The following is a 24,449-nucleotide window of genomic DNA, read 5'->3' as shown; positions in this document are numbered from 1 at the left end:
GTACTTGGACTCCCTCCTTCCTGCCCTTCCTCTGGGTTCCATGCTTTGTTTGCTGAATTATCCTACTGTGGAGAACAAGAGTTTTTATGCTTGAAACAAACTGAGATGAAGGTTCCCTGCCTTTTTTCTTCCATGTGTTTATGGTAATCCTACAATGAAAATGGTCACGTAAAGATCATTTTTTCCTTTTTGGGCAGTGAGAGGATGGGATGAGAAAAAGGGACACTGGGCAAGAGAAAGTCTGTTAGATGGTGTCTGGCATCTCCAGGTCTGGTGAAGGTAGAGAGGAATGAGGAGCAAACCCGATTACAGAAACCGAAACCCTAGAAAGAAAAGGAGAGGTGAGAGCGTGGAACCCCTCCTCCGAAGGCGGCGGACCTGGCCGCGGGGCTGGGAACGCAGCAGGGCCATGTGCTTGAAACCTGCTGGTCCCTGGGGCAGGTGGGGCGGCCCCCTTTCCTGCTGCAGATGTTCATCCTCATGCAGTGATCTCGTATGAGATTAGGAAAACAAGAGTTTCTTCAGCATAATATTTTTCTGGGCATAAGGCTATGCAGAACTTAATTCTGCTCTATCTATAGACATGTCTGCAACCTACCTTGACTGTTGGCATAATATTTTTACAATGCTTTGATTTTTAAGATGTATTAAAAAATTTTTTTCTCTTTAACTTTGACTAGATGGACTATTTTACCCACTCACTTAGCGATGTTGGTATTAAAGAAACTTGGAGTCAGTGATTCACTCCTAAGAGGGCTGAGCTTTAAAAAACTAACTTACAGATTGTCTTTCAAAATGCCCTAGGAGGCATTACTGTATCCCTCACATCTGGTGTGGTGTTTTAATAGCTCTACTAGAATATAGTTTAGTCTGCATTTAGTGGTTATTATCAAAATATAGTACACTATTTTATGCATTGGATCCCTGTGAGTTTTTTCAGGTAATCATGTGATATCAAGTCAAATAATGCATTACTTTTTTGTCTAGGGAAGTAAGTAGGCTGGAGTCCATTCAGTTTTATCATATTTGCTTTTTTTGATTTCAAATGTAGGCACTTAACCTGCCATTTAAACTTACCTATTGTCTAAGGCTTCTTCATCAGAAAGAAGGAAGGGGGTCCCCATGTGTGATTCTACTTGGATTTGGGTGGCTTTGGGGCTCGTAGGCAGAGCTGTGAGCTGGGGAGACGTAGGTCCTTGTATAGACTGCTTTTCATTTTACATATGTGGTTTCTCTGTGATGACATCTTGTTTTTACTCAGAACTGCCCTGTGCTCTAATAAAAGCATTGTGTGTCTTAGTAAATGCCAGGGGCTCTCTTGAAGATGCATTTTGGCTGCTTGAACTTGGCTCTCATTTTAGAGTGAAATTTTTGGAAAAGCTGGGATGTATAATCAGCTTAATTTTTAACATTTTTAATGTTATGGCAAAATGTTTTTCAAACAAAAGGATGAAAATAATTTTTTCATTTCTGTAGCCCTTAATAACTGGGCAACTTTTAGCTGCATTTGCTATGAAGCATTATTTTTCTGTAGGAGCTAATTATATGGTAACCAGGGGGTAGTATTTCCTTGTCTTTTCAGCACCCGCAGATGCAGAGGCAGACAGCCTCGAAGCATAGCTTGGTTGCCTCCTTTTCCGAATAAGTCTTGGCAGCCATTCTGATCCTTGGATAAACCCAGATAGCCCTTTGATTCAGAAGCTTCTGACCTTGAGTTTGTAATGGGAGAGCTTGGGGCAAGTAGAGTGTGGGGCTTAATTAAGCACAGCCCCAGACAGCACATTGCCAGTGCATTCCAGTTATTTTTACCCAGTTGGTGCTGCGCTGATAAAGGTTGCAAGCCTGGGGATCTATTCTGAGTGTAGCTGATCTTCCTACCTTATGATTTCCTTGCGGTTTATTTTTACAGCGTCTGGATGGTTCCATCAAGGGAGAAATCCGAAAACAAGCACTGGACCACTTCAATGCGGATGGTTCTGAGGTACACCATGCATGGCTTTGCTACGGGGACAGCTTGGGCTCTGTATCAAGGGCAAGCCCTTTTGGCTTAATGTTTCAGAAACAATTCACAGTGCAGTTCTCTTCGTGAGAAGGAGATGAGAAATCACTAACATAAAAGATGCCTCTTAATTTTGTGTTCACTCCAGGAAAGCAAATGCATGCTTGTTCCTCTCCCCTGGTGTGGATTAATGACATTTGTTCTAATACCAACTGAGTTTTCTCTGGTGATTTCCAGATACCAAGCTTCTGGGCCTAGGAGAGAGGGCAGCCAGGCAAAGGTCGGGGAGGGCTGGCCCGTAGGCTAATTTTGACAGATATGTTGATATCAGGAGGTTTCAGTCTGTACTTTTTTGGTGACTTTTTGTCTTGAAAAGTTCATTTGCTGTGCCTGAAATTTGTTGGAGCCTGGCGCGATGTGACTTAATGACCTTGCTTTGACTAACAGCAACATTTATTTACTGTAGTGTCTAGCTTGGATGTGGTGGTATAGAGTATTTTGCTTTTAGACGTACAGGAGAGCCACTTAGGACAAGTTGGAATCCATTGTAATATTGTACTTTGTGCATGTCAAACTATTAGGTGCCATGGAATTGGAGAGAGGTGGGGAAGAAGAGGTTTTGTGTCGGCAGCGGGGAAGGAAGCTGCGGAGAGACCCAGGGTCAACGTAGAAGTGCTCTGGAGAGGACTTGGGAAGCCTGGGCCACTGTTTTGTATAAATAGAATGGACTTGGCTTCCTGCTTTCCGAAGAGCCTTACACACACTCAGTGTCCGTATCTTGATCCAGAGTGACGTGCCTTCTGCCTCGAGTTGCATATAGTCCTAGTTAAAGTGTAGTTCCCTGACTTCTCCAGCCTGAAATTTTAGTTCCTGGGGAGCTTTGGGCTCTAATCTCTTCAGAACCAAGGCTCTGAATAGTTATGGAGAGGAGGAACTGAGTTATTATTTCTAAACACATTGATAATCTCATTGCCGTTCCTCCTCTCTCTCCTCCCTGTTTCCTCAGCTGTAAAACTGTGGTAATTCCAGTACCTACTTCATGATACCGCTGTGAGGAGTAAATGAGATAATCAGCCCACAGCACTGAGCACATTGCCTGGCACATAGTAAGCACTCCGTAAATGTCAGCTGTTCTCGTAGTATTTATTGAAATTGTTTTTTGTGATCCCTGCTCTGAGTTTAAAAAAATAGTATGAGTCAGATGTTTCATGTCGCCTTTTCTCAGAAAAAAGACAAAAATTCCTTTTTTTAATAGCTCTCAATTGATCCCCCTGCCTCATGGCTACATATAGAGTACAGGTTCTGTACCATTTTCTACAAATTTCAGTGTTTTTAACCTAATTATAAAAGAATTAAATACTTGGTCATTGGGGGAAACTATATGCACAGTTAGAAAATTTACAAGATGGCAAGGAGTACAAAGTAAAAGATTGTACAAAACTCCCATCCCAGAGACAAATTGCTGTTTATTCCTATCATTTGGGTGTGTTTCCATTCAATACTGAGTGAAACCATTTATTTCTTTATATCTTTACCTGATTGGGACCATGTTGTCACCTTTCATTTAAAATTATACTCTGAGCATTTTCCCCTTGTCATTAAAGATTTTAAAAATTTTAAATTTCTAATATTTTCTCATGACCGTACCATTATTTATTTAATCGCTGTATTGTTGCATGTTTAGGTAAGAGGATATGAACATTTAAAAAAGATTTCTGATATATTTTGTTAATTTACTTTCCCCAAACAATTGATATTCATACTGTTTGTGTTTGAATATTTCCAGTTTTTACCTCATCCTTAGCTTCATTGAATTTCATAATTTTTAACCTCTGCTAATTTGGTAATAGACATAAATACCATCTTATAATTCATATTATCTTTGATAAAGAGTGACTTTGAAAATAGCTTATATGATCACTCAGACCCCAGATTTTGTTTTAAGTTTTGGATATCTCATTCAAAAGTATACTGTTTACCTGTAGGTGTTCTTAGAATATCATGTTGCTTGGTATTTTTGCCAAGGATCACAGAGTATGTGCCTCAACATCCCTATTAATCAGTTCTTTATTGGAATTATTTACTGTTAGCGTGAGACAGCTGTATCCATTTTTATTCCTATGGCATGATACTGGCCAGTGTGACTCTGGCTAGAGCATGGAAAGTGTGTCATGCATCTATTTGTAAATAAAATGTACCCATTTATTAAAACATAACTCAGCCCTGACCGGGGTGGCTCAGCTGGTTGGACGTCATCCCACAGAGCTAAAGGTTGCCGGTTTGCTTCCTGGTCAGGGCACATGCCTGGGTTGCAGTCCCCTATTGGGGTGTGTACGAGAGACAACCGAAGGATGTTTCTCACTTATATCGGTGTTTTTCCTCCTTTCTTTCTCCCTCCTTTTCCCCTTCTCTAAAAATAAAAACTAAAAAAAACCCTCAGAGTTTTTGAGTGCCACTCGTGTGCCAGGAAGGTGTCAGCCTTTGACATCCATGATCAAACTCCCAGTAAATAGAAACCTGACTTCTGTTTCTCCGGCTCACGCCCTGTATTCTCTGCGCCGTGCCCGGGAGTTTCTGAGCACTGAGGCGTAGGCAGGCGTGCTGTGCCTGCCCAGTCTCCGCTGTCACTGGCGTGAGAACGGGAGTGTGCCAGTGGTGCCGGGGCTTCCCCACACGCGGCTCTTCGGCCACACCCGCTCTGGGTTCACGGTGCCTGTTCTGTGGGGGCGGCGGCCGCCCTGCTTCTCAGCAGTTCCATCGTGTGGTCTCTCAGTTCGGTGTTTCTGCTTCCTCGTCAGCCTAACAAGTGGAGGGACGTTTATGGAACCCAGCGCCCTTGTTTATCCTGACTGCCTTCCATGGCACAGTGCACCTCCCCCTGGAAAATCAGCATCTCGGCCACTTGATAATTAAGTTTGGTTTTTGTTATTGCTTGTGTGCTAGTGTTAGTCAGGTGCGAACACAAATTCTGTTGCTGCTGTTGCCTTACCAGATTCTACTTTACTCCTTAGTTCATTGTACTGACTCTTACCTCTTAATTGAATGAAAATTCACCCTGCCATCAAGTCCCTGACATTCTTGTAGCCTCCATAAAGTTTGTCCATCATATCTCACTTTTCTTCACACCTGCAGGGGTTTCCAGGTGTAAGGGCTTATTGGACTGTGAAACTGTTTCTGAGAAGGCCACTGCATAAAGTAGTATATTGCATTGTGTACAGGACTTCTGTTTCCTGCTCTCGACAAGGGCTGGTGGCCTGGGAATCAATTTGGCTTCAGCGGACACAGTCGTCATCTTTGACTCTGACTGGAACCCCCAGAACGACTTGCAGGCACAAGCCCGAGCCCACAGAATTGGTCAGAAGAAGCAGGTCAGTGGGCAGGGTCTGCATAGGGCGTGGGGCAGGGGAGAGGAGGCACTCAGGCCCTTCAGGATGTTTTGTAAAATGATTTCTTCCTGTTTAGCTCCATTTGCCAAGGGGAGTTGTGTCTTCATTAGTTAGTGCAGAGAAGTGTCTGTGGGGCCAAGATGAGCCTATTAAGGAACACTTCTCTTTTGCTGTTTAAAAAGCGCATCACCCATGACTCTCTAGTTTACTCTAAGAAAGACATATGATGAATTGAGAACTGAAAATTCCCTGTTTTAATATGGAAAAATTGTTAAATATTCTACTTAACATCATTGGAGATGGTGTATTTTGTATTCTAGATAACCAATCCTAGCTCTGAGGTATGTTGGGAAAAATACATGCTTATTTCCTTTGTATATGAATTTCAAAGTTGGCTTTAGTGTTGGGTAACTCATAAGTTTCGTACTCAACCAAAGATCCAGTTTTAGTGAAATGGATTATTTAGCAAGACTTTTATTATTAGAACAAGGCTATTCCTTAAAGGCAGTTTCGTTTAAAAAATGTAACCTGCTGCAGATAGAAAAATACTGCCATCTCCTTAAGCTGTCTGCTTGGAGGGTGGCTTCTAGTCATTTTATGGTGCTAGAGACCAGATCTTTTTGTCATTTCCCCTCCTGGATGTATTTAGATGGGGGTAACTTTATTTTTTGGTGTGATCAGGCATAAGCCTAACCTTTCTTTTCCCTATAGGTCAATATTTACCGCCTGGTTACGAAGGGGACCGTGGAGGAAGAGATCATAGAACGAGCCAAAAAGAAGATGGTATTGGACCATCTGGTGATTCAGCGCATGGACACCACTGGCCGGACGGTCCTGGAAAACCACTCGGGAAGGTCCAAGTGAGTGCCCGAGGGGCGGGGGGGCGGCAGCCACGCTGGTTTCACAGCAGCATTTGGCGGTGCTCGTTCTTCCAGGAGCACTTCGGACAGCAGATGTGAGGCCTTTGAGTACCTGGAAAAAGCCAATCTAAGATTTCAAGAAGAGAGCACTTCATTTTGTTTTCCCTATTTCTTCTTCTTCCTTCGCCTTCCTGTCAGCCCTTTGCATATGTGTGTTCTTGCCTTCTCTTTCTCCTTCTCTTGCCCTCTGTGTGTGTCTCTCCCCTGTCCCTCTCGTGCCTTGTGCGATTGGCTCTCCATGTGGCATATGACACAGCGGCAGTAGCAGCTTTCATCCTGGCACAATGTTGTCTTGAACTTTTCACCAGATTGCAGTGGCAGCTGTTCTCTTAAAATTGGTAAAAATGTTTGTGTGGAAATTGTTATTTTTCCTATTGAAACAAAAGGAAGGGAGTGAAGTTTTGCTGATCTTTATTTGGAAGCACAACTATTTCTTTTAAAGAATTTACATTTTGACCAAATTGTTGAGTGCATTCTGTAGTGGTCTTATAGCTTTGTTACAGGTGGAATCAAGTGATTTTTCCTAAATGGGGTGTTTTCAGATAATTTTCCATTATAGAACAGCTTAGATAGGAGAAGCTCAGTTCTCTTATTTTGGACCAGAGGTAAGGAGGTTGAAAATTCATGGTGAATGGTAACTGTCTGAATTAAAGGACAGAGAGAACTCTATTCTTTCATGTAGCTAACAGCCTGTCTCGTTTAACCATGTAAGAGATGAGCCAACAGGAAAATAACTTCTAGTATTCTGCTAGGTTGGATTTACCACCACAGTCCCATCCTGCGGATATACGTAAAATATTTGAGGATCATTTTCCTTATGGGAGAACGTACATTCTCGTCAGTGATTTGACCCCCTAACGGATGATAGAACCCCACAGAGGTTACTTGACATTCCTAAGGGATTACAACTACATTTTGCTTTTACAGTTCAAATCCTTTTAATAAAGAAGAGCTGACGGCTATTCTGAAATTTGGAGCAGAGGATCTTTTCAAAGAACTTGAAGGGGAGGAGTCAGAGCCTCAGGTAATTAACAGTCAGGGGAAAAAATGTCTTTTGACAAGCATCAGTGGTGAAAGTTTTTTGGAAGAGATTTCTGAGTCCATGTTACAGGCTCCTGTATAGAAGCAGTAATGACTTCAAGGGTGTGGCTTTTTGGTTTTTGATTTTTCTACTAAAGCTCAAAGCTCTTACTAAATTGAATAGGAAAAAAATAAGAAACACACTTGAAGATTCTCTTTGGCCTTTTTTTTCCCCCCAATTTTATTTCTTGTAGTTTCTGAAGTTTGACCTTATTATTTGTATAAATGATAGCTTGAAACTTTAAATGAAAACGATGTAAAGCTGGGACAGTAAAAGAAAGGTAACAATGGAATATCAGAGAAGAGAACTGATGTATTCGCACCAGACATTTTCCGCACGCGCTGTCCACTGTCACCTTGCTGCCATGTTTGTATTCCTGTTCTTCTGTTAGGAAATGGATATAGATGAAATTTTGCGCTTGGCTGAAACCAGAGAAAACGAAGTGTCAACCAGTGCGACAGATGAACTCCTGTCACAATTTAAGGTATGAAAGTCATTGTGGGAGAAGGTCCTTAGCATTGGTTCATTAACCAATAATAGCTAATGCCTGTAGTGCTTTCTGGGTGCAAGGCACTCTGCTCTCCGTTTACATGAACTGACTCACGTCCTCGCTGTCGTTCTCGGGAGTTGGTGAGTGTGTTCTGCGTGTAGAATCTATAGTCCTCCCCATGCGGGTAACCACTGGCGTGGTCCATCCTGCCCAGAGTGAGTGGGCGGAGGAGAAGAAGTCTGTGGCGAGGGCGTAGCATACGATGTCATGGGATAGGTGGTGGCCCAGATGGTATACGGCTCTGGGGCGGGGAGGGGAGTGTGTGTGTAGAGGGCTCATGGGAGAGACATTAATAGAATCAGATGGCAGAGAGGTCAAAGGTACAAAAACAGAAGGTGACAGGAAGCCCTTGATGACTTGGTGGGATTTTTTTTTTTTTTTATTAAGGGTGATTACAGGATGGTCAGTAGTGCCTGATATAAAAGAAAATTAAATAAGATCAGGACCAAATGCAGAGGCTGGGCACCAACACTGAGTTATTTAAAAACTGGTGAAGGAGGCGAGTGAAGGTAATCTGTATGATAAAAGACAAGGTTTTTTTAAAAGATGTTACCATGTCTGTTGGTTGAGCAAGGGATTTCATATGGAAGGTTCTAAGGGAAGAAGGAAAATTTGATGACACATTGCCTCAGAGGAGACTGGAAGGGGTGTGATCAAAAGCGCAGATGAAGGAGTTGGCCTTTGGAAGGAAAATGAAAGTGCACTTTAGGGAGAGATGTGGGAGTTCCAGTTGGTGACCTTAAGTACCAGCAAAATAAGCGAGGTGTTTGTGGAGAAGTGGAAAAGATTTGGGGCAGCCACGGGTGGGGCCAGGGGTTACGGGGAGGCACGTGGTAGGGAGCGGAGCTGGATTTAGAAAACAGGGCCTCCGCTGGAGCCAGCCACCGGGCCCACAGGACTCTCTCCAGCTACCCTCGAGGTCGGAGAAGCCGGGTCGGTTGGCGGTACCAGGGTGGCAGCTTGGCTCGGGAGGCCCAGGAGAGTCAGAGTGGCAAAGGCTTCCCAATTTTAAGTGGGAACGTGGCCGAAAGGGTAGGCCATGCATGGGCTGGTTTCATGCAGGTTAGAGAAGCCGGGGACAGCGATGGTTAAGCGTGGCAGGCCCACTAGGACTGCAGGGGAAGTGGGTGCATGTGTGGAAGGGATGCAGTATGTAAGGAGGTCAGGGTTGGCCACAGGTAGAGGTCGTCTCATGGGAGACTGGGGAGGAGCTGAGTGGATGGCAGAGCTCTGCTTTCCGAGTGCATGTGTTGGAGGGTAGAGGCAAATGATTGGTGTTTGAGCGGGGTTCTCCTCCTGCGAGTGCTGCTCCTTCCTTAAACAGAAGTGATCTTCATGATGTGGCCTTGGTCAGAATGTTATATGAGTATTTAGGTGTAAAAATTTCTACATCCTGCAGATTCATCAGCAGTCACGTGACTGGTGACTCATGCCTTTCTAAGGCCCTTTTGGCAATTATGTTTCAGCACCTGGGCAAGCGATTTGGTGGAAGGAGGAATCTGCACGCCCTGCTTTTTTGGGAGCGCTTCACTGAGTCAGCTCATTTGTCCCAGTCATTTTTTTTTGTTACCCTATTTTAACATGTTGGAAACACAGCAAACATTTTTTGAGATCATTTGAGATTTCCATTTTCTTAAGTAATAATAACCAATACTTGCATAACTTCTGTGCTTCAAGCACTGTTTTAAATGCTTCACGTATATTAACTTTTAAAATAGTAGATGTGTTATCTTCATATACAGGTGAGGAGACTAAGGCGCAGACAGAGGGGCTCCGTAGATGTCCTAAGGCCACACGTACATGGAGTTGGGATTGCATCTTAGGCAGGTGGTCTTGCCCTTACCCATCGTGCCACCCTTGAAAAAGTTCAGTTCCCAGTGAACGAACTTACAACATGTAAATGCAATATTGGCATTTATAACAATTGTTATTATTTTCATTGGGCTGTTTTTGAGTCAGATCTAAAATAATTACAAACAGTGCTTAATTTAAAAGATTGGTCAGATGGTTCCATTTATACACAAAACCAGAGAACTGTTATATTTGCAATCTCAGAAATTACACCTCCTGTTTGTTGTGGAATTTTAAAAATCTGATTGTGAAGATCACAACCTCTATGTTGAAAGTTAGAGTTCATTTTGAAAGGAGGTCATAAAGGTCTGACTTCACCGTCAGCTCCAAGTGGCTTTGAGGAAAGTTACCCCAAAAGCCTTTTTGTACAATACTTCGATACAGTCGTAAAGTCCAGGTGGGAAGGGAGGGAAGGAACGTAAACCCAGGCTGCTGCTCAGAGGCGGGCTAGAGCCGGGTGTTTCTTTGTAGCCAGGGTCTGAGTCTGGAATGCATTTTTAAGCATGTGAATTACTACATAAGTTTAGCTTCTGTATTATTGATAAACAATAACAGAACTAGTTGGCTAGATGTTAGTGCTTTGAGTTACGCATTGTTTCAAAAGAGTTCTATTCAGTAGCAATTTATCATTTATAGAACCATAAGTTAATATTGAATTAGCATTAAGTATTCAGCATTTTGTAATCTGACTAAATCTAAAATTTTTAGTTAGCATGATATTAGAAAATGTGTATGATTTAACATCATATATTTCTTTTGTCATTGAATTTATTGGGGTAATATTGGTTAATAAAATTACAGGTTTCTGTGTTCAATTCTATAATACATCATCTGTATTAACATATGTTTCAGTAGAACTTACAAGACAATTTCTATGTTTATATCTGTTTTTCTACTTTTTTGGTAAAATTTTTGGTGAACTTGAGTATTTGGCAGGTTGATTTCTGGGGGATAAAGGAAAGAGATGAGTAGAAAATTGATTCTTTGATTATGTTATAGCACAGGACTCCTGTATTATTCATTGTGACTTACCTAGATGAAAAACACTGCATGAGTTGGTGTGTTAGTACATAGTATTCGGGAAATAGGGAAATGTCAGCGGTCCGTTTGTGTTCAGGTTGCCAACTTCGCCACCATGGAGGACGAGGAAGAGCTGGAGGAGCGCCCTCACAAGGACTGGGATGAGATCATTCCCGAGGAGCAAAGGAAGAGAGTCGAGGAGGAGGAGCGGCAGAAGGAGCTAGAAGAAATTTACATGCTGCCTCGAATTCGGAGCTCCACTAAAAAGGTGACCAAGTGAGATGAAAGAGACGTACCTCCTCCTAGGCTCTGACGGCTGCGGAAGTGCTGATTGTTCCAGGAAGGGGCCTTGCATTGTTGCCCAGACCAGGGAGGTTCCAGGGCAGAGACTTGGGAGGCCTAGCAGAGGAACGGGGGACAATGCCCAGGGATCGGGAGCACCCCGGGGAGGCATTTCATTGCTGCACGTGGGGTCTTTGTGCAGCGGCAGAACAGGGATTGGAGTTGAACAGAGTTTGCATTTTGCCGTTGAGAATAGACCCAGTAATCCTGACAATTTATTTCTAACTGGCAAACCTCTTTTTGCCTTTAGTGTTTGTTCTTGTCACTTGGTATGAATACTTAAAAGAGATTATAGAACTGGCTTGACAGCTGACAAAGTACAGCTTTTGATAGCATTTGTGGGCACTATCAAATTGGATTTTTACAGCATTGCAGTAGACAGTTACTACCCAGTTTGTTGGAGATAACAGACTTGAGTTTGTCTAAGATCTCAGTAAATAAGTATTAGCAAATAGCCACTACTATTCACTGAGGACTCACTGTGCACCAGGCATAAGCTGGTGCATTTTACACTTACGGATTCATTTCATCTTTACTAAAACACTGATTATAGATACTATTATCCCCATTTTACAAATAGCAAGCAAAGGCACAAAGAAGTAACTTGTCCAAGGAAGTCAACATAAATCCCCAGTCCCAGTACCTTTATTCTGATTTACTTCTTGGGACACAGAGCTCACACTTGTCTGGGAACGCGACTGTCCCAGTCAGGCCTGCCTTCGTGGCATGGCATCTGCCGCCTCATTTCTCGAAGAAAAATGGACTCGTCTGATGTGACGGGAAGTTTGAGTCCCAAAGAACTGTGAGGGGCTGGTCTCGGTCCTTAGAGCTCTCGGGCCTGGCGCGTGCTACAATGCGGCTTTGCCCCTCCAGGCTCAGACGAACGACAGTGACTCTGACACCGAGTCCAAGAGGCAGGCCCAGAGGTCCTCTGCCTCCGAGAGCGAGACGGATGACTCTGACGACGACAAGAAGCCGAAGCGCAGAGGGCGCCCCCGGAGCGTGCGGAAGGACCTGGTCGAGGGGTTTACGGACGCCGAGATCCGCAGGTTGGTGGAGGGCCCCCCGACCCCCGCCTGGCCTTGTCGGGGAGGGCACGCCGTCGGCGTGGGGAGGGCAGGACAGGCTGACCGTGCACCGTCCAGGGGTGCTTCTCCTTCTCGATGTTATTTTGAAGGAAATCCCAAATGTATGATTTCAGATGTGAAATGTTTTGATGTATATCAAGGAGAAATGTAGAGTTGAGGGATAACCCCCAGGTTCACTGCCACATGTCATACTTTCCTAATCCTTGTGTCCCCACTGTCACTTTCTGATTGTTTCTTAGCTATTGTTAGGTTCACTCCTACTTCCTTCAGTCATCAGCCCCTGATGGGTTGTCACATTTTGCTCTTTATTGACAGCGCCAGTTCGCTGGTGGGGCGTGGGTAGGTGACACCCAGATGGGCTGCGGGCACGGTTTCGGGCGGAGACTCGGAGAAGGGCCGGCTGCGTTTGCGGCTGGAGGCCAGGGCGGGCAGCGGTCGGCACAGTTTCCACGTAGTTTTGCCTAAGCAGCTTTAAGTCATGTATTTATTTTACTGTATCTCATTCCCAGAAATATTTGAGGCAGTTCTAAAAATCTCACAGTTGTATTATTGACCAGAAAGTAATGAAAAATATTGTGTTATGGAATTGAAAGTAACAGTAGTGGACTGAATAGAACAGTTAGCTGTTTGGGGGTTTTTATCTTCAAAGTTGTGGTGATTGAACTGTATAGTGCATGAACACATACCTTCCAAAATGGATAACGTTAGAGTTAAGCCTCTGTTCCTAGTTATGTGCCTAAGCAGTTTCATCATGATCAGTCACGAGAATAAAGTTGACCTTTTGTTTGAATAGATTGCCAGCACTCGGTATTTTAAGTTGGCCATTTGCAAAGGCATTCAGCACTCATTCAGGGCCTGTTGTAAGGATTGGGCCCAGTGTATTTTTGACAGTTTATATGGCTTACTCATATATAACAAAGGCTATGTTTGTATTAATATAGCTAAAGCCTTGGAGTTTTTTTTTTTTAAATGTGTTTTGTTGCTCATCTCCTTAGGTTCATCAAGGCATATAAGAAGTTTGGTCTCCCTCTTGAACGGTAAGCTTAGTAATAGTTCTTTATCTGCCTCTCTTTGACTTTTATTTATAGCAGGAGTGGTTTTTTTGGCGGGGGGCGGGGTACTATTTCTACTTAAGGTCTGGCACCTTTTGACAGACCGATTTTTAGGCATTACACTATATTCACACGCTCCATATGACTTAGAGATCAAAAACATATTGTAGAAGTTCCCGTACTTTGCTTCTGGGAACATTGTGATGAATGAAAGTAGGCTGGAAAAAGGAAAGTGGGCACAGAAGCAGCAGACCAGTGCCATACTGTTTTCAGCACTAACCTGCCACCATTACCAGGCAGCTCATTTAGTTAACAGGTTGCTGAAACCCTGCCTTTTGAAATTGGACCACGGCAAGGTATCGTTCTTTAGGAAGGGACATGAGTCATTTCGCCCTCAGTCAGGGTCACAGGGCTCTTGTCGACTAAGGAATGCCGAGAAAGGTGGCCTTGCAGGAGCAGGCCGCTGTGCGACCTGGTGGTGGTTCATGCGGCAGTAGAAGAGCGCGCGCACGCCTTGAAGTGTCCCCGTGTCTGTCTGTCCTCAGGCTGGAGTGCATAGCACGGGATGCCGAGCTCGTCGACAAGTCTGTGGCAGACCTGAAGCGCCTGGGCGAGCTGATTCACAACAGCTGTGTGTCAGCCATGCAGGAGTATGAGGAGCAGCTCAAAGAGAATGCCAGCGAGGGTAAGTCAATACACCGATTGCAGTGCGCCTCCCAAACCTGGCACTAGTCGGCTGGGCTCGCTGCTGCTATGGGGCTTCTCTTACGGGAGTAGACTTGGATCCCATGCCTCTCTGTTCCTTTGAGATGTGTATTCACTCCTGCCTTTTTGTGAGTTCCAAAGATTTACTTGCAAATGAAGTTGATTTGCAGAAGGTACAGAGTGATGAACAGGACAAATGGTTTCTTTTTATGTTGTTACAGAAAACTTAAATTGGTTTGATCTAAAGATCTGAATGGGTAAAGCTGAGCAGACACATCTGTATTTTGGCTGTCAATAAGGACTTGTAGACCACAAGTATCAGTAATTATCTTGGGTGTACATGTACCTATTTTTTGTTGTTTTTGTGACAAATTTAAAGGGTTTAGAGAATCAACTGGAGTAAAATTTTGGATGGATATTGTAAACATTGTGTCACACTGAGATTTTCATAGCACTAGAATTTGTCGTAATTGAATTTGACCTGTAGCTTATTCTCTCTTTCACACCAAAAAGTGTTTCTGCCTGTCCTCCTGCAGCAGGTGTGGGAGGTTGTGAACAGAGTTCTGACATCCTCATGCTCAAAGGACACCCTCACAGTTGCCCCTCAGACAGAGGCGAGGGTGTCGTCATTCTGATTCTCTGGGCTGTGGTTTCTTTATGCCAGTCCCTCCCTTATTTTGCCAGCCTGCACTACTCACCAGAGGCTTGTTAGCTGTGGTTAGTGGTCTGGCGCGGGAGGCAGCCGGTGTACCTGGAATCTGGGCTCCGCAGTCTCCTAGCTGCAAGGCCTGAGACAGGCGTAGCCTCTCACGGTCTCATTTGGAAAGTGGCGTAATAGCAGCCGCCTCAGAGGGTTGGGTGATTGAGTGACCCCATACAGGTAGGGTGCTTAGCTCACTCGGGCGTGGACCGCGGTGGCAGGCATCCTCGTTAACTAAAGGGGTGCTCCTGCTTTGGGGTATTCTTTTAAAGGATATTATTGAAGTCAGAAAATTTTCAAATATCTTCAATGTAGTAAAAAAATAATTTTAGGTGTAATTTCTTTTTCTTTTCTTTCTTTTTTTTTTTTTTTGGTAAAGGAAACTTCAGTGCCTTGAGTGGTTTGGACTGTGATCCAAATATGTGCTTTCATAACGCCAGAAAAACACCCAAAAGTAAACCTAAGTTCACAGTGCTTTTTCCCTGCTCCCGGGATTTTAAAAGGAATTAACTGTACTTTCCCCCCCTTGTACCTATGTGATTTCATTTACTTTTATATTTCTGATACACTTAAGAGTTTTTCTTGGTATATCCATTTTATTTTTTCCTATGCAATATATACCTGCTATATTCATTAAAAATGGTTCATCATTTCTACACTTCCTGATTTTTTTTTTAAGACCCTTATAGACTGTTACGGACACACAGTTGTAGGGTCCTGTTAGCGGACCCGGGGCTTCCTGCCCGCTGCGTTACAGCTTTGTGGTAAATAGTCTGCTGTACGTGTCCCATGGTGCACTTTCCTGTCCCACCAGCGTCGAAGGAGAATGTCTGTTTTCTCTTAGTCTCATTAACATAATATTTTCCAATTTTTTTCTTTTTCCCAACACAGTAGGGTAAAAATGGCATGTGTATTTATTTAATTTGCATCTCTATTATCACAAGTGAGCGCGAGTTTTTTTTTTCACGTTTTGAGGAATCTTCTGAATTTCCTTTTTTACAAGTCGTGTCCTTATCCTTTGTCTGCTTTTTTATTGGAGCCCAGGAAGCAGACCCAGAGAGGTGCGTAACTAAAAGCAGAAGGGGAGAAGGGATAGTCTGTGCAGATTTGGGAACACACTTCAGATTCCTGATTTTCTGAGGAGGGTCTTGCCCATTTACCACCTTTGTCCCAGCCCATCCGTGTTGTTGGGAATGGCATTTGCAAGAGAAGCTCTAGTGGATTCCAGAAGAATCCCTAAGTAGTTGTCTGTCATTTTAGTGCCATTTCACTGACTTGCATGTTTTTAAAAAAATGAGATCTTTCCTCACACGCTGAGCCATCTCCGCTCTCCCAGACCAGTGTTATTCTCGTGGTTTCAGCTGGACTCCGGTTGGAATACTGGGTTTTGTTTGTCCTCGCTGGATTATTTTAATTTGAAACAAGGGTTAGAGGAACCTTTCCATGACATCTTTTGTTCATTTCAAATGTGTTAGGTATTAGCTTGACCTCATACTTTTTCTGTAGAGATCATCTTTAAAACACTTTTAAAAAAACTTCGTGGAATGGAGTAGTTAGAAAAACAAAAGAAAAATCTTTAGCACTAATTCCTTCATAATCTTTGGTTACTTTTATTAATTTTAGAACCAAAGTTTAAAATGGGAAGATTAGAATACAATTATAAACACTCCTGGAATAAAAAAATTCTACGTCTTAAAAAAAATGAATTGTTTCGAGGTTATTTTACAAACATTAACTGAGACAGGTTTTTTGCCTTATAGGTTGTATGTTTGATTAACAGTAGACAGAAATTGAGGGAATAAGGATTTAGGGTTTTATACATGTTTTCTGTGGAACTTCAGCAAATTCTTATTTAACTAGTGCGAAATTGGTCTTCTTTAGGGAAAGGACCTGGAAAAAAAAGGGGTCCAACAATCAAGATATCTGGGGTTCAGGTGAATGTGAAATCCATTCTCCAGCATGAAGAAGAGTTTGAGATGCTGCATAAATCTATTCCTGTGGACCCTGAAGAAAAAAAAAAGTGAGTGAGCTGTATGTGCCTGTGCTCATGCGGTTGAGCTGTAAGAGAATAGACTTGACGTCATAGTTACATGTCCTTATGTAATGTTTTCATTGCCGCCTCTTTAACATGTCAGAATACTTTGTCCATTTTCGTTTGCATTTATTTCCAAATCAGAAAGGCCCCTCCCCTGATACCCTCCTGTTTTTTGAATCCCTGTAGATACTGTTTAACCTGTCGAGTCAAAGCTGCACATTTCGATGTAGAGTGGGGAGTGGAGGATGATTCTCGCCTCCTGCTGGGGATTTATGAACACGGCTATGGAAACTGGGAGCTGATTAAAACAGATCCAGAGCTCAAGTTAACTGACAAAGTAAGTAACTCTGTGATGCTGGAGGCTTCTAGAAGATTTGTTGCATATTTTTGTATGTATTTTCAACTGTTTTCTGGCGGGGGGAGCGGGGATCAACTTGGAAATTAGTACACTAGCAAATTCCTGGGATTTCATTATCCTTGGGAATATTACCGTTGGTAGTGGACTGTCACACTGTGTCTTAGAGGAAGGTGATAGGTAAAATTTTGGGGAAACTACAGGAGAAATCTTAAAATTCTGATTTTTTTATTATAGGTCAGTCTCATTGCAACAAATACCAGGGTAAGATTATTAATAATAAAAGCATCCTTCGGCCTGAGTTGTTGGCCCTTTGTTGGCAACGGTGTTTGAAACGACCGTTTCTCTCTCCTCTACACAAAGAATGAACCACCTTGGTGTTTTTTGTAATGGAATTAAACATTGGCCGTACTTCTCCCACAAAATCGAGCCTCCCACCCTATCTGTTGCAGAGCAGGCTACCAGGTAGCAAGGCCGTGCTCAGAGCTGTAAGCAGGGAAAGCTGACTGGCTCAGGTTTTAGAAGGACGCTCCATGTTGTGCTCCTGGCAGGGCTTTTCCTGGCACGTCGAATAATGCTCCTCCCACGTGCAACGTCCTAAAGAGGGTGACAGCACCCTGCCGTAAGCGCTGAGGCCAAATCCGTTGTGGCCTGAGAGGTCCAGCTGATAGCAGGGACAGATCCTGTCCTGGCATAGCTCAGTGCTCTCCGGCAATGCTCTAAGAAGCATTTTCAATCTAAAACGAAGCTTTAACCTAGCTCCAGGGATTCCCTGCTCCTGGAAGGAGGAAATCACGACGGCTGGGATGTTCTAGCAGATGAAGCCAACAAGCCCCTCCTACCTGAGTTGTTCTACCCTGTTAACAGCACAGGTAGGAGCCAGTGGGAGAGCTGGATTTCTCCATCCCATTTTGTAAAACGAGAACGGCTCATAAGGGATTTTCAGTGACTGGGAGCCATGGACATGAGATAGGATCTGAGGCTGTATCTATATCTTGGGTGGCTGGGGAGGGAAAGGACTGCTCAGCTCTTCGTCGTCTGTGTTGATCCTGATCCACTAACCGGGACGTGGGTGGTGGCGGGTGCTTCTCTTCCTTTCCTGTTGAAGATTCTGCCTGTGGAGACAGATAAAAAGCCTCAGGGGAAGCAGCTACAGACCCGAGTGGACTATTTGCTGAAGCTGCTCAGGAAGAGCCTGGAGAAGAAGGGAGCCGTGTCAGGCGGGGAAGAGGTGAGTGCGGCTGCCTGCTGGCATCCTTCAGCGGCCTGGGGCTCCAGCCCCGCAGGTTAGGGAGGAGAGACGCCCGCGGCGGCCGCCGCCCAGAGCGGCAGCCTCGTGCGTAGTCAGGTGCTGCTGCGCTGGTTCAGGCAGTGATGGTTGGCTGGTAATAACAGAAGTGCTCATTTAATTACTGACCCAGACATCTTGGTAACTTTCTTACAAGATTGTCCTGAAATAGCCCGCATTGCTCTCAGTGTCACTTGGTTCAGACATACCGCTGCTGTTTCTTGATGCTGCTTCCTGAATTTCAGAACGTTTCCAGTAACTGTCTGAATACACTGGGCTTGCCTGTTGTTACAGTTCACTCTGGGCTACTTGCAGTAATGAGTCAGGGGCAAAATGGGTAACAGGAATCCACAGTTAATGAGAAGCAGAGCTTCAGTCACGATGGCCTTACTTGCTCAGTGACAAACACCAAGTGAGTTGCCAGTGAACTCATCTGAGCTGTATCTCTTAGTTTTCCAGCTTTTCAATTCAGAGCTAAAAAGATGGCTGTCACAGTTAGAAGATACGATGAGTTAGTTACATCTGGTCCTGGCATCATCCTTTGTGTGTTATGTGGTCCTTAAGTGCTCCTAGACGTGTGCCGTTCGTATCAGTATCCCTGTACAATAAACAAAACAAGTTGTAGGGGGAAAAGTTAACCTAATTCCACACCTTGTTTTTCTTTTTTTTCCACGTAATAGCATCACATAAGTTGTGTCATTCTCCAGATAATATGTTGAGTATATACTGTAAGTTATGCTCTAGAGAGACAGATGAGGTGTGTTTATACTCACATTAGATTTCATTGAGTGGATAGACACCTTTCTCTTATTTTTAGATGCACCATGCCTCTGGGTTTTGTTTTTTTTTTTAAGTGTATTGTATTTTATATATTATCTTTATCCGTATCTTTGTACACGAGGTGATTTTCCGTCATTTGAATTACGTCTTTAGGATGAATTCCAAAAAAATCAGCAGGATTTAGGGACAGCAGGCCTAAGGCCACGGGCATTTTTGCGTGGGCAGGACCTGTGAGCGACCTGCGGGCCTCCGCCCTGGGCGTGTTGGTCCCACTCCTTTCAGTTTCCTTGTGTGAATATATGGCTGCCACTGTTTCAGAGAGTCATCGTGTTTTCTGTCCATGCTTTTAAGGGACTTGATTTGTCATTAAATCATCATCATCTCTCCCTTTCCAGGCCAAATTAAAGAAGCGGAAGCCTCGAGTAAAGAAGGAGAACAAAGCTCCCAGGCTGAAAGACGAGCAAGGGATTGACTTTTCATCTCCTCGACACTCAGATAACCCGTCAGAGGAGGGGGAAGTAAAGGTACGGGGCTGTACTCCAGTTGAGGGTTACTTTTAAGCTATGCTTGTTGTGCCGATTGGTAGAAAACCATTCCATTGAAAATCTATTTGGTGTACATGTAGAGTAGATAAAGCAGAATTTATATGTCTTTGCTTAATCAGAGAGGGATGTTAGTTGTTCATTTAAGTCAGCAGTTGCACGTTCACAGGTAATGGAAGTAAATGAAGGGAACCAAGGACGTTGCAGTGCTAAATAGCGGTTGACACTCTGCCTCGTTGTTGGGACCAGCAGGGAATGGTGGGGACACAACCAGGGAGTTCATGTACAGGGACAGCTGCTGTGCAGTTCAGTTTGTTGTTGGACCAAACAGAATTGATCTGTGGGTCAGGCTTGGCCAAGGCCAGCCAGTTTGTAACCTCTGGTCTAAGCCAAGTGGAAAGGAAACGAGCACCTTTCGGCGTTTTTCAGTGAGGGACAACTTTACGGGGTTTTATTGTGTTACTCTTCGAGTGTAATTGTGCTTCGAGATTAGCTCCAAGAGGATCAGCGGTGGGTGCAGGACGAGCACACACCCGAGCCATGCAAACATGAGTTCACACACTAGCAATCTCACCAGTTCCTAGCCGATAGCTGTCTACTCTCTGATCCTCAGTTTTTCTATTTGGGAATGGGAATGGGAATGCCGGTGTTGAAGGGTTGCTGTGAGAAAGAAAAGATGTAAGCGAAGCCTCTCCTGGCTTAACTGGTCATCACCAGAGTTTAGAATCGGGTGCGTGCTTTAAGGCTGTGTGCTTGAAAATGTGCTTTCAGGTGTAGATGCAGCGATGAGCCACTGGGGGCAGTGCTTCCTCCTCCAGAGAGGAAATGTGTCAATACAAAGTTTGTGGCCATAGCTCATAGCCCTGTTTGTCTTCTAGGACGATGGCTTAGAAAAAAGTCCAATGAAAAAGAAACAGAAGAAGAAAGAGAACAAGGAGAACAAGGAGAAACAAATGAGTTCTAGGAAAGACAAAGATGGGGACAAGGAAAGGAAGAAGTCGAAAGATAAGAAAGAGAAGGTATCTGTGTTATTCTACTTACTGAGCTGCCCGCAGCCTCTGACCTTCCCTTCTAGGATTTAGAAATAGGATGGGGGTTGAGGGCCCTGCAATCATCGTCATCTTGTGGACACATCCGAGAAGGAAGAAGGGGGCTCTCAGACTGAGGCCGGCATCTCTCCCTGCAGAGGGAAGGGAGTGTGAGAGTTTGGGCTGTTCTTCCATGGAGGAGGCCTATACTTGCTCATTTTTTCCATATTTCAGAGGGGATGTTTGAGTGAGATAGGACAGCTGAGAGAAATCTGCATTTACAGGTAACTGCTTGAGGTTATGTTCTCAGGTTCATGATAGATGAGCACAATCCATAGATGAATTTGAATATTTGAAGGGTTTAGCATTCAAACCAAATGCCATCAAGAGTTAAGCTTTTGGAATAGAATTGGGTGAAAAGTTGTGCTATTATATAACCTTCCCTTTGAGGGTTTTATGAAGTTCATTCCAAACCACAGGATTCTGGTACGGTGGCGCATGTATGCTTGCTGACTTCTAATGAAATTATTTTGTAATTAGCCTCTAATCATTGTTAAAACATACAAATAACTGCTCTAACTCTACCATGCAGTCATAACTCTAGTAGGCTTCTTGCTCTGTACCTCTGGAACGTCTCTCATAACGCATGTAAGAACAAATACGAAATAAATATCAGACTAGACTGTTTGAGAAGCCTTTTCTCCCCACTTAGCACTATATCACAAACAGCTTTCCAAGTGAATAAACACGTTAAAATCATTTTTTATAAAGAGATAGGGAAGATTCTCTATGGTTATAACAGCCTGGAAGCAGTTTATGTCACCTGATTGAAATTGCTTCCAAATTTGTAATATTATAAACCATCCTGTGACAGATGTCTTCACATTTGTGCTTCCACAGAGGTACCTTTTTTAAAAACTGAAATATTTCAAAAATAAAAGAATAAAGAATGATTTAACAAACATCCATGTATCCACCACCCAGATATTATAGCTGCTTTTACTACATAATATATAATCACAAACAAAACATGGTATTGTTTTGTTTTTAAATATTCATACATACAGCCATTGTTTTATATATGTTGTCTATATCTCCACCTTGCTGCCGCCTTTTATGGAGGAATGAGATTTATCTGTTTGGATTTATGCAGATTTTAATCATTTAGAATGTTTTTGTTAATAAAATTTTTTAGACAAATGTATAGTCATTTAGAAGCTGTTAATAAAACTTGCTACATGATACTGTACCAGATCTCTGTCAGTTTACACTTGTAACCTCTCGATGGTGTTTTTGTGCATTTTATGGATGAAGGAACAGAAGCCAAAATAGCATCAATGAATCTAAAGTTAAAATTCGTACATTTAGGTACATAAAATTGGTACGTAAAGTTGAAATGGGTACAGAATTGGGAATGATGTGTGATTAAGCTATTAATCATGTAGGTCTGGCTTCATGATGTCCCAGAGGACTTTATTTTACTTCTTTTTATAAACAGAGGCCAGCATATTTACCTGCAGTAGTGATGTGACGTAGGCAGGAAGTCCAAACCGCAGGGCAGGATGGCACAAGTGACAATGACTCCTTGTAACTCTTTTTTAAAAGCCTAAAGGTGGTGATGCCAAATCTTCGAGTAAATCAAAGCGATCTCAGGGTCCTGTCCATATTACAGCAGGAAGTGAACCTGTCCCCATTGGCGAGGATGAGGAGGATGATCTGGACCAGGAGACATTCAGCATAGTAAGTCCTGACGTTGAGGGACGCCAGCGCCCGCAGCCCCCGCGCTGGCTGAGGCTCGCCCTTTCGTAGGTCCAGCCACACAGCCTCATTCAGTCTAAGCCTCAGCATGTTACTTTGGAAACACGTAGCTTCCAAGATCGAAAGACCTGAGCCCTGGAAAAGGCTGGTAGGAAGAGATCTTCATTCTCTACTTCCAGTGAGAAAGGATTTTAGGGAAGGAAGGTCACGTCTTGTGCTTCTGGTCCGAAAGGGCTGCAGGGTCCCTTAGTAGCATCTGGAAAACAGACGCGTTCACTGAGCTAACACTGAGTAATGCCTCTGTGCAGCCCCTGGAGTTACCATGGTGCTTAGATAACTTTCTGTCCTTGGAGACTTTACACTTGAGTAGGGGGCATAGTCAGATCACTACACAAATTGTGTATGTGCTACTGTGATGGGGCAGCGGAGGAGAACCGTCAGATCCCACGAGGATCTTGGGAGAAGGGGATTTGACCCAGTCGGGATATCAGGAAGGCATGTTTAAGGAAGTGATGTTTGACTTGGACTCTGAAGGAAGAGGGGAAGGTAACGGGAGGAGGGGAGGGAAGACTGTGCCCGGCAAGGCAATGGCACACATGAAGGCCATGGGGCAGGACCCAGCATGGTGTACTGAGGAGGTGACAGAGGCCACGGTGGCCAGAGTAGCGAGAAAAGGACAGCATGGCAGGACACAAGGCTGGGGTCCCGGCCGACTTAGCTGGAGCAGCGGTGAAGGGGGTACCCTGCGTGCTTCCTCGTTGCGGTGGTCAGAGCTAAGACGTGGCCTCGGTTGTGGTCTTTCTCCCCACGGACAGGGCCTGTGACCGGGAGGGTGTGCAGGGACCAGGCCTCGCCGGGTCTGGGAGCAAGCCGGGTGTCGTCCGGGCCCCAGCTCCTTCCTGGGGCTGCGTGCGTGCGTCCGTGTGTCGTTGTGCTGCATTCTCAACAGCGCCCTTCCCCACCTCTCTTGTCTCTTCCTTGCCCCCAATTTTCACAAATTACAGTTTCACTTGAACAGTTAATTCTGTCTCAAAGAGAAAATGATCTTCGAAATCTCAAAATATTCCTGCTCTGCGTCAGTAGAGGATAGAATTTTGACCTCATCCTCGTAAGGTAGTCATCTCTCTCTCTGCCTTTTCCTCTGTGTTCCCCAAACCTGTAGCATGTGTGTATGCACGTACATATTCTCTTCGTACTTACCTCATTTTTCTTCATTCTCTTTACTCTTCAGCGTGTGAGCTCTGTGAGGGCAAGTTCTGTGTCTTTCTTTACATATAGATGCTCGGAGAATACCAATAAATGAATAAATTCATACCAGTTTAAAAAATGCTTTTACATATTGTCTCATTTTCTCTTGTTTTTACATTATGAAATCTTTAAAAATAGAAGTATTAGGAGTGTAATAGACATTCACATGGTGCCACGAAGCTGAGTCACATCTGCGTTTTTGAAGCTCAGAATATAAAGTTAAAGCCACTGCTGTTCCTAACCCTGAGCCCATGCTTTTCCTTTGTTACCTCCCGAGGAGTGACCACAATTCTAAATTCAATTTATCATTTTCATGGGCCATTTTAGACTTTTACTACTTAGGTCTCTAAAGACAATAATAACAGCTCCCGTAAACAGCCAGGCATTGTTTGTATGCTTTATGTGTATTTTCTCCACAGTAGTTCTGTGACATAACTAATTACCTCAATGTCACGTATTAAAAAGTACAGTGAGGAGAGTTAAAGATCTTGTCCTGTGTCCCAGGCAGTTCGGTAAGAGAGCCTGGGTTATGGGCATTAGCACAAAGTGGTGGAAGATTGTTGGACTTGCGTTGTCCTGGTGTTTCGTGGTCACGTCGTGAGGCCTGTTGATTCATGGTGCCAGCTACATGTCCAGCAGGTCTGAGAAAGTTTTTCAAATTATCTCGTGATAATTTCCCTCTAAGTTCTTAGTTTCTCTTTATGGAACTTCCTTGTTTTTG

At 43.8% G+C, this 24,449-nt stretch overlaps 1 protein-coding gene across 3 annotated transcripts in view; it reads left to right on the top strand.

The window, feature by feature from the left end:
• The window catches only part of CHD2 (chromodomain helicase DNA binding protein 2), an 82,471-nt gene that overhangs the window by 46,703 nt on the left and 11,319 nt on the right, over positions 1–24,449 (top strand). For all 3 annotated transcript variants that reach the window (XM_054561958.1, XM_054561957.1, XM_054561959.1), the window contains 15 exons: positions 1,910–1,981; positions 5,218–5,367; positions 6,097–6,245; positions 7,233–7,329; positions 7,778–7,870; positions 10,905–11,075; positions 12,023–12,198; positions 13,233–13,274; positions 13,835–13,974; positions 16,576–16,714; positions 16,916–17,066; positions 18,193–18,315; positions 19,548–19,676; positions 20,573–20,713; positions 22,328–22,462. In XM_054561958.1, the coding sequence (XP_054417933.1) occupies positions 1,910–1,981; positions 5,218–5,367; positions 6,097–6,245; positions 7,233–7,329; positions 7,778–7,870; positions 10,905–11,075; positions 12,023–12,198; positions 13,233–13,274; positions 13,835–13,974; positions 16,576–16,714; positions 16,916–17,066; positions 18,193–18,315; positions 19,548–19,676; positions 20,573–20,713; positions 22,328–22,462 (1,908 nt within the window). The remainder of the gene's footprint in view (positions 1–1,909; positions 1,982–5,217; positions 5,368–6,096; positions 6,246–7,232; positions 7,330–7,777; positions 7,871–10,904; positions 11,076–12,022; positions 12,199–13,232; positions 13,275–13,834; positions 13,975–16,575; positions 16,715–16,915; positions 17,067–18,192; positions 18,316–19,547; positions 19,677–20,572; positions 20,714–22,327; positions 22,463–24,449) is intronic.

The sequence above is a fragment of the Pteronotus mesoamericanus genome, unplaced genomic scaffold, assembly GCF_021234165.1.
Source record: "Pteronotus mesoamericanus isolate MK-2021 breed Mesoamerican mustached bat unplaced genomic scaffold, CSHL_Meso_final scaffold_582, whole genome shotgun sequence".
NCBI lineage: Eukaryota > Metazoa > Chordata > Mammalia > Chiroptera > Mormoopidae > Pteronotus > Pteronotus mesoamericanus.
This window is presented reverse-complemented; position numbering and strand designations above follow the sequence as displayed.